Below are 14143 nucleotides of genomic sequence, written 5' to 3' on the forward strand. Positions count from 1 at the left end.
TATTATTATTATCATTACCTTTACTACTACTACCACTTCATTGTCATCAAGATCATTATTATTGCTGTTATGATTACTATCGTCATGTTTTTTTGTTTTTTTTTGTTTGTTTGGTTTTTTTTTTTACTTTCCATCAGATCCTGTATCTCGGCATTGTTGTCTACGCTCCTGCCTTAGCTCTCAATCAAGGTAAGTCTTGGCGCCAATTTTGTCGCATTGAAATTCACCCTTAAGTAGATGGTCTTTTTCACTGAGAATGAAGGGACGTGGGTATGCAGTGTGAATTTTGTGTTTAGAGCTTAATGTTTAAAGATTATCCACTCATGTTTTACAGTGAGAAGTATTACGGTAGAAATAGCTCGTAGACACTCTGATGCTCGTAGTACAAAAGCATGTTGAGATTCTATACTAGTTGTTCTAACAATACTGTGCACCTCTTAACATCTTGTTAATTACTGGCGGCCATAGCAGTTGTAATTCACGCAATCTTTATTCCAAATATGGAAGAGTATTCAATGGGAAAGACGTCACCATTATTAAAGACACATGTATGAAAAATAGTCAGGTGTGGGGTTCTTCATTCACGTCAAAGATCTTTCATTTCTTTTATTTTTTATTCATCTATTACAAGCAACAAAGCAACAGGTTACGTCTCTGTACACTTTCTCTGAATTTGTGAAATTCTGTCAATTGTCAGTATTTGATACAGAGTATTTATTACCGTGGTTCACTTGAGCCTGTTTGTCTTCTAAACAAAACAAGCCTCGTGCTCGTTCTTCTTTAATTTTTAAACGCTAACCGTGTGAAAACATGTTGATTCATAGCACAGTCTATTTCGTTCAATGTTTAATGAAACTAATATATGTTTTCTGTTCCATTTGAAACGTATTACCTTCCTCATCTCGTCGATGTAGTCACCGGTTTGAACCTGTGGGGGTCTGTTATGGCTATTGGTCTTGTGTGCACTTTCTACACAACGATCGTAAGTTATTTGTGGTTGTTAATAAATGTCTTGCTTGTTTTTGTGTTTTTTTAAGCGTTGCTATAGTTGTTATATGTAGTAGATGTAGAGTTTATTCAGTCATCTGTTATTGCATTTCGCCGTGCTAGTATTTGCCATCAAAAGATAAGGTGCATTATATGTGTTATAGGCAGTAGCAGAGGGATCACTGCATGGTTGAATGAATGATTCTAAAGTGAAGTTAAATTTACAAAGAGAAGAAAATCGAAACTGAATCAGCCCTATCAATGACGTAATAGATATACAGTGGGGTAACTATTCATTGTGTCATGTAGGAACGTGTTCAATGCAAATAAACTGTATCTCTTACACCAACGAGTTTTACTACTCTTCTGTCTTGGTTATTGTCATCGTTGAGTCGGATTTTCTTTTTCTGAAAAGTCTTCCGGACCTGCTCCGTTAGAAAGGTTCATCGAGCAAATGATGCTACAACGCTAAAAAGAAAAAAAAGAAAAGAAAAGAACTCGAATAATAACATATCTCACTCAATACAACTATTTTCAATTCATCTCTGAAGGAAATATGAGATTATCATGTCATGAATCTTATGGATAATCAGTCGAGGCAGTTTAAATTCTTTGAGTTATATAGATGTCATCAAAATCCGATGTCGTCTCCAGCTGTTTGTTACGTTGTTGATTTGGTTTTTCTTCCAACAACACAGGGTGGAATGAAGGCCGTCTTGTGGACCGACGTCTTCCAGGTCACCGTCATGATGTCAGGTTTCCTGGCCGTCATCATCAAGGGTTCCATGGAGGTCGGCGGCCTCGACAAGGCCTGGCAGATTTGTGAGGAAGGAGGAAGGATTGACTTCTGGGAGTACGCTAATTTTCTGACATTTTTTCTTTCATTTAGTTGAGCACAAATTGCCTAGTTCTGTCAGGCAATAAAATGCCTTCTTTATCTAATTTCTCTCAATATCTACAATTTTTATTAGTTCCGCTATCTTCTTCTTTTTCTTTTTGCGCATCAACATCCAGTGATTGAAACATAATTGATACGAGGTGTTATTGAAAATCCGAATATGTTTGTTTGTTTGTTCATTTTCCATCTGAGAAGATGGCTGGATAGCCCATATTCAGCAATGCTAAGCTGTCTTCCAAGTGATGGGGTTTGAATCATGTGACGCGCCGGACCACTTCACCGGGTTAAACACCCTGCTCTTTGCGATGAATGTAATGAAGCGGGATCTTTTACGCGCATGAGATTTGACTCTCTCACACACGGGACCTCCCATTTTGTGTCCTTTCCGAGGGACAGAGTGCTTTGCCTCTTGCTAGAGGCGACGGTATGATTACACACAACATTGCTTAGTCCAGACTCGGGTTTGAGTTTGAGTTTGTTTGAGTTTGTTTATAACAACAACATATGTACAGGAAAGTTTGAATACATGTTTATACATCATACATAGCACATGAACTGTCTAACCGATCTAAACAAAACATATTGAATATAATCTATAATATATGATTGATAAATGATTATGTAATCTAAAACTATTAATCTAAAAAGAGCTACAATATGGCAATGTTGTACACAATGAGGTTGCTAAAAGAACCAAGAGGTAGCACAGATGCTAGTAGGTGTTGGTCCTCGTATTACATAATGAACTATTGAAATACATAAAAAAATACTGTTATAACATTATTGATTTGTAGTACCATTGTCTATACAGATTTAATGTGTTTTGCTAAATTACTTCGGAAAATTTTCCTGGTATTAATACTCCTTAATTTTTTGGCAAAGCATTCCACAATTTCACTCCTATATAAGAAAGTGAGAGTTCTAGTGGCCATACATAGTTTTGCATTTTGGTAGATAAAGCAAGCCTTCTTTTTTACCCCTTGTTGAATAAGAAAGTTGGATGTTTTGACAATATTCTACTAGATCATGTGGCATATTTCCCTTTGATAAATCAAATATAAATGTACAGATGTAAAGTTTATGCAGTTCAAATACATCCATTACTCCCAGTTTTTGAAATGGGGATCAGGTGTTCTGAGTGGACTGAAAGTGATAGCTCGCATGGCCATTTTCTGACTAAGACGAAGGCAGTTTAGATAAGATTTGCATGTACTCCCCCACACTTCAATTCCATATTTTATGTTGGACTGGATAAAGGATTTGTAAAGTAGAATAAGTGTATGTTGGGGGACACAGTGTCGTAATTTAAACAGAATACCAACCTTCCGTCTTACACATTTATTTACAGCTTGTATGTGACTTTTCCAAGTCAAATGAATATCAATGCATATTCCAACAAAAGATGCCTCATTCACACTACTAATGACATTATCTGATAGTTTCATTGTTCCTCTTACTTTAACTTCCCATTTTTTACTTTTTATAATCATATAATTTGTTTTTGTTTTTTTTTTCAAATGAATTGTCACTTTATTAGAATTGCACCAGTCTTGAATTTTTCCTAAATGCAGATTGATAATCCCCATGTCAACTTCCCTCTGGCCAACATTGAATGTATGAAATATATTTGAATCGTCAGCAAATAGTCTAAAGTTAAAAAATGAAGTTGAATTTGGCAGGTCGTTTATATATATTAAGAAGAGCGTTGTCAGTAGTCCGAATACTTTAAGGTATTCGGACTACTGACTGTTTCCTCGTAACATATTACTTGTCATCGATTCGCAAGATAACTCTGAAACCATTGTAAAGGTTTGCCTCGAATGCCATAAAAACTCAACTTGTTTAAGAGGATCTTGTGGTTTATTGTGTCGAAGGCCTTTTGGAAATCAATAAATACACCAATAGTGTGTTTACCTTTATCGATAGACGTTAGAAGTGAATTCACAAGGTTGATTACAGAGAGCTTAGTACTGTATTTTTTTACGGAAACCGTATTGATGTTTGTATAAAATACTGTGTGCGTCCAAAAAATCCACCAACCGCTTGTTGACAAATTTTTTCAAAAATCTTAGCAATTACTGGCAATACTGAAATTGGTGTGTAATTGCCCGGTTCTTCCCTAGAACCTTTCTTGTAAATTGTAGTAACTTTTGCAATTTTCAGAGCATCTGGGAAAACTCCATTTTCGAGTGACAAATTGAAGATATAAGCCAGTGGCTCAGAAATTAGATGCGCTGAGTCCTTAAGCAAACGTATTGGTATATTGACAAAACCATGTGCTTTCCTTTCATCCAATGCCTGGAAGTAATTGCAGATTTCCCCAGGTGTAACTGGTGCCCAAAATAATGATTTTTCATTTCTCAATAAGAGATATTCCGTATGATTTCCACTCTCTGCTGGAATCACTTCTGCTAACTTTGGGCCAATGTTCACGAAAAAGTCAATGAAGGTCTCAGCTATATCTTTTTCTGTTGTGATAATCCTTTCTACTCCATCAGTATTTGTTACCAATTTATCCACTTCAGTATTCTTTTTACCTTTTTTTCCGCCATTCAGTAATTCATTGACGGTTTTCCAGGTTTTGCTAGTATCATTCTTATGCTCATGAAATAAATTACTGTAATACATTCTCTTTGCATTTTTCAAAACAGTTCCAAGAGTATTTCTGTATCTTTTATACTTTGCGGTATGAATTCCTTCAAAATTTACTGCCTTGCATGCCTTATATAACTTATGTTTTTTGTTGATAGATTTTAAGATTGCTGAAGTCACCCATGGTTTTCTAGGGGATTTTCTCTTTTTGCCTATAAAAACGTTTTGAATTGGCGAATGCTTGTCACATAATATATGTCTTTCAGAAATTGATAAGATGTCAAGTAAGCAGTGTTAACATTACTACATCTATAAACTTTACTCCCTTCTAATTTGCCCAAATCCTCACAGAATAAAGCAGCATCATAGTTTCTATATGACCGTGTAGTCTTTTTAGTTGGGCTTTTCTTGCTTTCACTGGAAAAATGTTCAAAAACGACAAATCAGGAAAATGATCGCTTAAATCAGTTTCTATGATCCCTGAGTGCATTCTGAATTGAGAGATGTTGGTGTTTATGTGAACAATAAGAGTTGAGCAGTCCCTAGTCACTCTGATGGGAGATGCGATTATTTGATGTAAACCTATGCTCTCCAGGGAGGTCAATAATTCGACAGCTTTACCATCTAAACTTGTTGGTATTAAATTCACATTGAAGTCACCAACTAATATGACATTCGACTTGTCAATTGACAAATTATCAAGAACACTCAACAAGCTATTCTGGAATTGGTCCAGATCTGTATTTGGTTTACGATAGATAATGCCCACTACAATTTTGCGCTCTATGTTAATTTCTATCCATAAACTTTCTCTATGATTCAACAGGTTATATTTCAGTGTAGAATTAATATAAGCCCCCACACCACCTCCCCTTAATCCACCATCTCGACATTTGGCTTCAAGACTATAACCATTTAAAGAGAAAAATAATACCTGTGTTGGAAACATTCAAAACTTCTGACAGTGCAATGATATCAAATTTGAAATTCAACGTATATTCAAACAGAAAGCTAAGATCACTGATATTTTTAGGAAGCGATCGCATATTTACGTGACATATGATAAAGGAATCATGTAATTTGTCCTGAAAACTGCTGTCAAAAAGATTAGGGTCTATATTATATGAAACAATATTGGGTATATGATTGTCATCCATAGATAGTATGGTGCGTAGTGAAAACTAAACACATTTCACTAGCAAACAGTTACAAGATTCGAAGCTTGAAATCGTCATACTTGACATCATCACACCCAATGTCAAACAAGTCATCAGGTGATCTGAGTGTTACAAAGTCATTGTCTCCCATCTTGCAAACGATTTTTCCTTGTCTCGTTGTCACCCCCTTCACAGTCGGTGTGTTCTTTGCTCTCATCAGGAGAGCATAACGGAGAGGTGTTAAATCTTTGTTAACAAACACGCCCTTATATTGTGATTTGCCTTTGAGTTTGAAACGGGCATCGAAGAACTTATCGCGTACTCTCCTAGTGTGGTGAATATTTCATCTTATCTCGTCCTGAATATCTCAATTTCAAATACACCACCAGCTCTCTTTTCCTTGTTTTTTTTTTCACTTTGATTCCTTTAGCTTCAGCGTTGATCCAACCATCCGACACACCTTTTGGTCCGTTGTTGTTGGCGGGACCTTCACATGGGGTAGCACGTACGGCGTAAACCAATCACAGGTCCAGCGATATCTGACGTGTGGCAAGGAGCGCACCGCGCAGTGGTGGGTACTGAGTACTGCAGTGGGATATTAATCTGCGTGTTTAAAGGGGATGGCTACTAACTGATCAGTGGGAATCAGTGGGAATGCTGGGGATGATTGTTCCAATCCTTGTGGGATTCATTTAAGAGTACATTTCTATCTATTGTTGTGTGAAAATCATTTGCTTCAGAATGGTCTCATATTCAAGTAATGTGCAGTTCAATGTTTCCAGGTTAGCATGCCTGTACAGTGACGGGGCGATCGTTAACGGCCAGTTAAAAAAGAAAGAAAAGTAAGAACAACAGCAGAAATCAAACAAAACAACAACAACAACAACAACAAAGGAAAAACAAATGACTAGTATTGTAATTTCTACCATGCTTGTCACTCACCAGCTCACTCTCAAATTTAATCTCCTCTATGGCCCGAATTCACAAAGGTGGTACAATCTTTCTCCATGGTTTAAACCGTGGACATGATGGACAAAGACCGTAGTTTTGTATGAGGCGCCAAGCGTCACATGGCCTATTTTGTAACGAAATAGGCCATGCGACGCTTGGCGTCCCATACAAAACTACGGTCTCTGTCCATAGTTTAAAACATGGACAAAGATTGTAGCACATTCGTGAATTAAGGCCTAAGTCTGGGCCAAAGGAAAATGCGTGAGATAATCTATCGCCTTATTGTTTGAATGCTCACTGAATATGGAGAAGTTTTCTTTATTTTGATCCATATTATAAATGTCTCAGCGTCATTCGAGAAGTCTTAAACTAGATCGTGTCTGTTTTTGTCGAGGACGATGGTTGATAAAATTTGCTGTCGTCTTTTTCTTTTGTATTCCATTATGACTCGATGTTGCCGCAAGATAATGAGTCTCTTAGAAAAGAAGTATAAAAAGTGATATGATGCCATTATGATTATGATATATGACATAGTATGATATAATTTTTTCTCCACTTGTTTACACTACCGGTAAACTTTATTAACTATTGTTTACACTATTTAGCCGGACGAAATAAAAACAAATACATGTATAATATTGCTGATAACAGATAAACACATGTCTATAAAGAAAGATCAATGTTAATAACAATATAATATTCACCATTTTTTGTTACAGGAACTTGAATGAGCAATCGGGCAAATGTTTGCTTGTTGCTTGATAATATTATTGTGGGTGATAATTGATTACCACCCTCACGCATTAACGAATTCCACGAATTGTGTAGAAGGATAATGCTTTTTTTTTACGGTAATTAATAGGGCGTTGTTCCTGGCTATAATCGGAATGGTGATTGTCGTTACCGCCGCCTGCCTCTCCGGTCTCGTCATGTACGCCAACTTTGTGGAATGCGACCCCTACACCATGGGTTACGTCACTTCCTCCGACCAGGTAAAGGGCGCCAGAATTCTACCTTAGATAACGCTTTAGTGTGGCGTGCATTCAACACAATCATGTCTATTAGGAGGATGATCTATAATATCATAACGCCCAATACTTGTGAATGCGTTGGTCGATGCGGCACACGTTTGAAAAAGAGATGATGTTCCCCGTGTCTCGACGTCAAGAACTTTAAACTGTCAATTATTCGATTTACAGGATTGGTTTGCCATTTCAAATTGTCATTTAGGAGTTACTTTTCTGTAACCGAAGAGGAAAAAGGCTCGAGTTTCAATCTTCACCCACGTTAAAGCACAAAAAAATGAGCTTAGTTCATGCCGATCCGAAGTAGGCCTGCCCCTTTTTAACATCATTTTTTTTTGTTGTTCTGCATGTTGTGAATGTGCTGATTTCTGTGTATAACTAGCACACCCACAGAAATAGATAAACGCTGAACTAAAGCCCAGAATCATATTCACAGATATGTTCTGGGTGGTATTTTTTATTTCACATTTACATATCCATGATTGATGGTTGTTCCCTGTGCTATTCTATCTTCCAAACCCAGCTGATGCCATATTTTGTGATGTACCTCTTCGGCTCAATGCCAGGTTTACCAGGACTGTTTACATCGGCTGTCTTTAGCGCAGCTCTCAGGTAAGCTCCAATTCCTTTTTCGATTCACTTTGAAGTTTACTTTCACACAGGAACATATTAGTAATCCTCTCTCACATACCGTGTGTGTGTGTTGTGTATGTATGTGTCTGTTTGTCTGTCTTTATGTGTGTATGCGCATTCTTGCATTCACATCAAAGTAGGTCAACGAACATTATCTGTGTTAGCGATCAAGATGCCATTCATTCATGTTCTGAAGGCAACTAGCACGATATAAATGGTAGACCGGGGGCCCAGAGCATTTATTCAGCTGAAAAGGGTCACACTTTTTAATGGTCTCATCATATAGGGATGTGTCCAAGGGTCAATAAAATGCATTGCTGGCAAGTCACATCCTGTACCGTAAGCCTAGGGACCACAAAAAGGGACCCCGAAAAATGGATTTATTCAGCCGAAGGGGGTCACGGACAAAAGTTGGTGGATATTGTTCCTTTGGGTGTACTTATCATGAAAACAGCAATGCCAGCTATTTTATCCTGTACGGGGCCCCAGACAGTAGCCCCAAAGGGCCCCAGAAATATGGTGTTATTCAGCTGAAAAGGGTCACGGCTACTTTCTTTTGCAATGGAAGTAGTTCCCATCAGAGATATCCAAAACACCAATGACAGCTATTTTATCCTGTACGGGGCCCTAGACAGTAGCCCCAAAGGGCCCCACCCCCCATAGGCCTACGTATAAACACACACAAATATTGATTTTATTCAATTAAAAAGAGTCAGGGATAATTTCTTTTGCAATGGAAGGAGTACCAATCAGAGATATCCAAAACACCAAAGCCAGCTATTTTATCCTGCACGGGGCCCCAGACAGTAGCCCCAAAGTGCCCCACCCCCTGTAAGCCCTACGTACAAACACACACACACACACATTGACTTTATTCAGCTGATAAGAGTAACGGCTAATTTCATTTGCAATGGAAGTAGTACCCATCAGAGACATACAAAACACCAAAGCCAGTTATTTTGTCCTGTACGGGGCCCTAGACAGTAGCCCCAAAGTGCCCCCCCCCCCCCCAACACACATACTCACACAATAGTTTCATTCAGCTGAAAAAGGGTCACGGCTAATTTCTTTTGCAATGGAATTAGTACCCATCAGAGAAATCCAAAATACCAAAGCCAGTTATTTTATCCTGCATGGGGCCCCAGACAGTAGCCCCAGACAGTAGCCCCAAATTGCCCCCTTACCCCCTCCCCCTCCCCCCCCCCCCCCACACACACACACATTGAGTTTATTCAGCTGAAAAGGGTCACGGCTACTTGCTTTTGCAATCGGAAGTAGTACTCATCAGAGATATCCAAAGCACTAAAGCCAGTTATTTCATCCTGTACGAGGCCCCAGACAGTAGCCCCAAAGTGCCCCCTACACACACACACACACACACACACACACACACACACACACACTAGTTTCATTCAGCTGAAAAGGGTCACGGCTAATTTCTTTTGCAATGGAAGTAGTACCCATCAGAGATATCCAAAATACCAAAGCCAGTTATTTTATCCTGTATGGGGCCCCGCACAGTATAGCCCCAAACACGGGTAATTTCTTTTGCACTGGAAGAAGTACCTATCAGAGATATTCAACACACCAAGGCTAGTTATTTCATCCTGCACAGAGCCCTAGACAGTAGCTCCACAGTGTCCCATCCATTATACATGTACTGCATGAATCAGCTGAAAATGGTCTTACAAATTCTTTTGTAACGTTAATATCAGGACCTACTGAACAGAGATATCACAAACACTAAAGCAAGTCACTTATCCTGTATACGGGGTCCCATAGGTTACAGTAGCAAAACACTCAAGAAATTTGCAAAGGAAGCATACTTCTGTATAGTGCACAACCAAGATGACCATATTACGAAAACCAGTCATTTCATCTTGTACTGGGCCCAGGTTACAGTGGCCATAAAGTGCCCCTCCCTCACATAATTATTATGACATCATTTAGCTGAAAAGAGTCATAGTTGTTTTTCTTTTACAATCGAAGTAGGCCTTAGTTTACATCATAGATACCCAAAACATCAAAGCCAGTTAGGTTTTCCCAGCCAATTTCGCACTTTTGTTGGTTCATTAATTTTGATAGAAGGTTCGAATTCGTAAAATGGGTATTCAAATTGGCTGGTACCCTACGTTCATTCAAATTCGCCTTGACTTGCAGAAAAGTGTATTTCAGTCATTAAATTTCGCGAAAGACAGTCAAATTCCAAACGTGTTCATTCAAATTCAAATCATGCTATTTCTTTGTTTCAGATCTTTTTAACATGTCTTTCTATGTGTGTTTTCGTTTCATCTATAAATTACTGTTATAAAGCAGTAAAAGTGTCATATTTCTTATCTAGTATAACTGGATTTGGTTGTTCTGTAACCAGACTGGTAACGCTCCTTCTCTTTCATATACATGTCATTATAGGCCTATACGTGTACCAGTAATGCAGATTAACTTCATTTTTTATAGTCATGACAGCACAATATATACAGACGTATATCTCTAGAAGACATAGAAAGACTTATAAAAAAAAAAAAAAAAACATTTGAGGATCATAACCTTGACTTCTTGTAACTGGCCGACCGCTCGTAATAAAGCGCTCGTAACGGCCAGATAATTTGTGGCTTCTTACTTCTTTGGATTCAAAAAGCACGTTAAAAAATGGTGTCAAAGTCTCTTAAACGAATACGAAAACACGAAATGCTATGATGCTTACAAAACAATAACTACGACGAAAGAAAATAAGGAAAGAGGCCAAGCATGAACATATCTGTTTAATTGACTGCAGAACATGTTAAATTAGAAGGCTAGAAATCAATTTGAATGAACGAGCGCAGCATGTAATCACGTGACTATATCATTATGAATTTATGAATGAACGGATAGTGGAATGGTACTTGTCTTATATATGGATTTCAGTTGAAAAAGTGTAATTTAGAATAAGGTTAGAGGTAATGTGAATGTTTCAAAATAAATTTGAATGAAGAGATTAATATGACATTGAACTACCATGTCATCTAGGCGAAATTTTTGCTAAATTTAATTCAACATTAAAGAATTCGATTAAAAGAGTTGCGATATTGGCCCGGATGCAGGGCCCTTGACAGGTATAGCCCCAAGGTATTCCCACCCCATATGAATTAATTGTTTTTAGGTGAAAACAGTCATTTGCATTGTATGCCTATTTTCCTTGGCAGTGGAATGAACAGCTGAGATACGTAAAACACAAACCCATCCAGTTAAGGGGCCCCCAGCCAGTAGCTGGAAAGTGCTCCCGTATTATTTCATTCTAAGTGAAAAGAATCATTGCTATAATTTCTTTTTGCAATGGAAGTAGTACTCAAGGAGGTATCAAAAACACCGAAACCAGTTATATAGCTGTACGGGGCCCCACGGAGTGTTCCTAAAGTGTCCCCACATGTAATTCCACTATCAAGATCTGCATCCCGATCTATTCAATCTGTCAGATCGGGAGAGAGCGGCAAAAGTGTACGGGGACCGGGAGCATCGTAGCAGCAGCGTTTGGGTGATGGGGTTGGATCTGGCAATTTTACAGATCGGGAAGAAATTTTGAACTGGTTCAAAATTTCTTCCTCATCTCCCCATCAAAATTGACCTATTTTGAATCGTAGCTCAAACGGGGAGAGAGCAGTGACAGTGTAAATACCGCGGGATGAGCGTAACAATTCCAGGTTTTTCTGACCGTAGTAACAGCGGCACAAGAACGAGAAATATAGTCTAAACTAGACACCGACGACATGGTCCCGCTGCTACGCCGCTTTCTTGATCAAAGCACGACCTTCCCGCTTTAACGACGCTCTCACTAAGTTCTCTACTCTCGTATAAAATCAAGACCTGTTCCTACGACGCTTCATTCCTGCTTCGATAACGCTGTTGGCCGCTTTAGCTACGCTGTTCCTACGCTTTCCCAGACTCAATTATGCACGTCTTCCGCTCTCGCCGCTCTAAAATCGAACGTAGCCGATACGCTGGAAAATGTTTGCCAGAACAGCAAAACTGATGATGATGAGGAGGGCGCGTTGTCGTTGTCGCGAAAATGAAGACGAAGGAGCGCATATTTAAGAAGAAGAGATGCACACAATAAAGAGAATAAAGCAAAACACTTTGGAGCTACTGTACGGGACCCCGTGCAGGATAAGATATCTGACTTTGGTATTTTGATATCCGATGGATACTACTTCCATTGCAAAAGAAATTAGCCGTGACCCTTTTCGGCTGAATGAAACCAATATATATGTGTGTGTGTGTGTGTGTGTGTGTGTGTGTGTGTGTGTGTGTGTGTGTGTGTGTGTAGGGGGCACTTTGGGGCTACTGTCTGGGGCCTCGTACAGGATGAAATAACTGGCTTTAGTGCTTTGGATATCTCTGATGAGTACTACTTCCGATTGCAAAAGCAAGTAGCCGTGACCCTTTTCAGCTGAATAAACTCAATGTGTGTGTGTGTGTGTGGGGGGGGGGGGGAGGGGGAGGGGGTAAGGGGGCAATTTGGGGCTACTGTCTGGGGCCCCATGCAGGATAAAATAACTGGCTTTGGTATTTTGGATTTCTCTGATAGGTACTAATTCCATTGCAAAAGAAATTAGCAGTGACCCTTTTTCAGCTGAATGAAATTATTGTGTATGTGTGTTGGGGGGGGGGGGGCACTTTGGGGCTACTGTCTGGGGCCCCGTACAGGACAAAATAACTGGCTTTGGTGTTTTGTATGTCTCTGATGGGTACTACTTCCATTGCAAATGGAATTAGCCGTTACTCTTATCAGCTGAATAAAGTCAATGTGTGTGTAAAAGAATCACTGCTATAATTTCTTTTGCAATGGAAGTAGTATTCAAGGAGGTATCAAAAACACCGATACCAGTTATATAGCTGTACGGGGCCCCACGGAGTGTTCCTAAAGTGTCCCCACATGTAATTACACTATAAAGATCTGCATCCCGATCTATTCAATCTGTCAGATCGGGAGAGAGCGGCAAAAGTGTACGGGGACCGGGAGCATCGTAGCAGCAGCGTTTGGGTGATGGGGTTGGATCTGGCAATTTTACAGATTGGGAAGAAATTTTGAACTGGTTCAAAATTTCTTCCTCATCTCCCCATCAAGATTGACCTATTTTGAATCGTAGCTCAAACGGGGAGAGAGTAGTGACAGTGTAAATACCGCGGGATGAGCGTAACAATTCCAGGTTTTTCTGACCGTAGTAACAGCGGCACAAGAACGGGAAATATAGTCTAAACTAGACACCGACGACATGGTCCCGCCGCTGCGCCGCTTTCTTGATCAAAGCACGACCTTCCCGCTTTAACGACGCTCTCACTAAGTTCTCTACTCTCGTATAAAATCAAGGCCTGTTCCTACGACGCTTCATTCCTGCTTCGATAACGCTGTTGGCCGCTTTAGCTACGCTGTTCCTACGCTTTCCCAGACTCAATTATGCACGTATTCCGCTCTCGCCGCTCTAAAATCGAACGTAGCCGATACGCTGGAAAATGTTTGCCAGAACAGCAAAACTGATGATGATGAGGAGGACGTGTTGTCGTTGTCGCGAAAATGAAGACGAAGGAGCGCATATTTAAGAAGAAGAGATGCACACAATAAAGAGAATAAAGCAAAACACTTTGGAGCTACTGTACGGGACCCCGTGCAGGATAAGATATCTGACTTTGGTATTTTGATATCCGATGGATACTACTTCCATTGCAAAAGAAATTAGCCGTGACCCTTTTCGGCTGAATGAAACCAATATATATGTGTGTGTGTGTGTGTGTGTGTGTGTGTGTGTGTATGTGGAGAGGGGGGGGGGGGCACTTTGGGGCTACTGTCTGGGGCCCCGTTCAGGATAAAATAACTGGCTTTGGTGCTTTGGACATCTCTGATGGGTATACTTCCATTGCAAAAG

At 39.5% G+C, this 14143-nt stretch overlaps 1 protein-coding gene across 1 annotated transcript in view; it reads left to right on the forward strand.

Moving 5' to 3' along the window:
* The window catches only part of LOC140233725 (uncharacterized), a 79709-nt gene that overhangs the window by 49027 nt on the left and 16539 nt on the right, over window positions 1–14143 (forward strand). The window contains exons 11-16 of the mRNA XM_072313826.1: window positions 138–189; window positions 915–982; window positions 1686–1840; window positions 6065–6205; window positions 7448–7577; window positions 8134–8222. Coding sequence (XP_072169927.1) covers window positions 138–189; window positions 915–982; window positions 1686–1840; window positions 6065–6205; window positions 7448–7577; window positions 8134–8222 — 635 coding nt within the window. The remainder of the gene's footprint in view (window positions 1–137; window positions 190–914; window positions 983–1685; window positions 1841–6064; window positions 6206–7447; window positions 7578–8133; window positions 8223–14143) is intronic.

Source organism: Diadema setosum, chromosome 10, assembly GCF_964275005.1.
Source record: "Diadema setosum chromosome 10, eeDiaSeto1, whole genome shotgun sequence".
Lineage (NCBI taxonomy): Eukaryota > Metazoa > Echinodermata > Echinoidea > Diadematoida > Diadematidae > Diadema > Diadema setosum.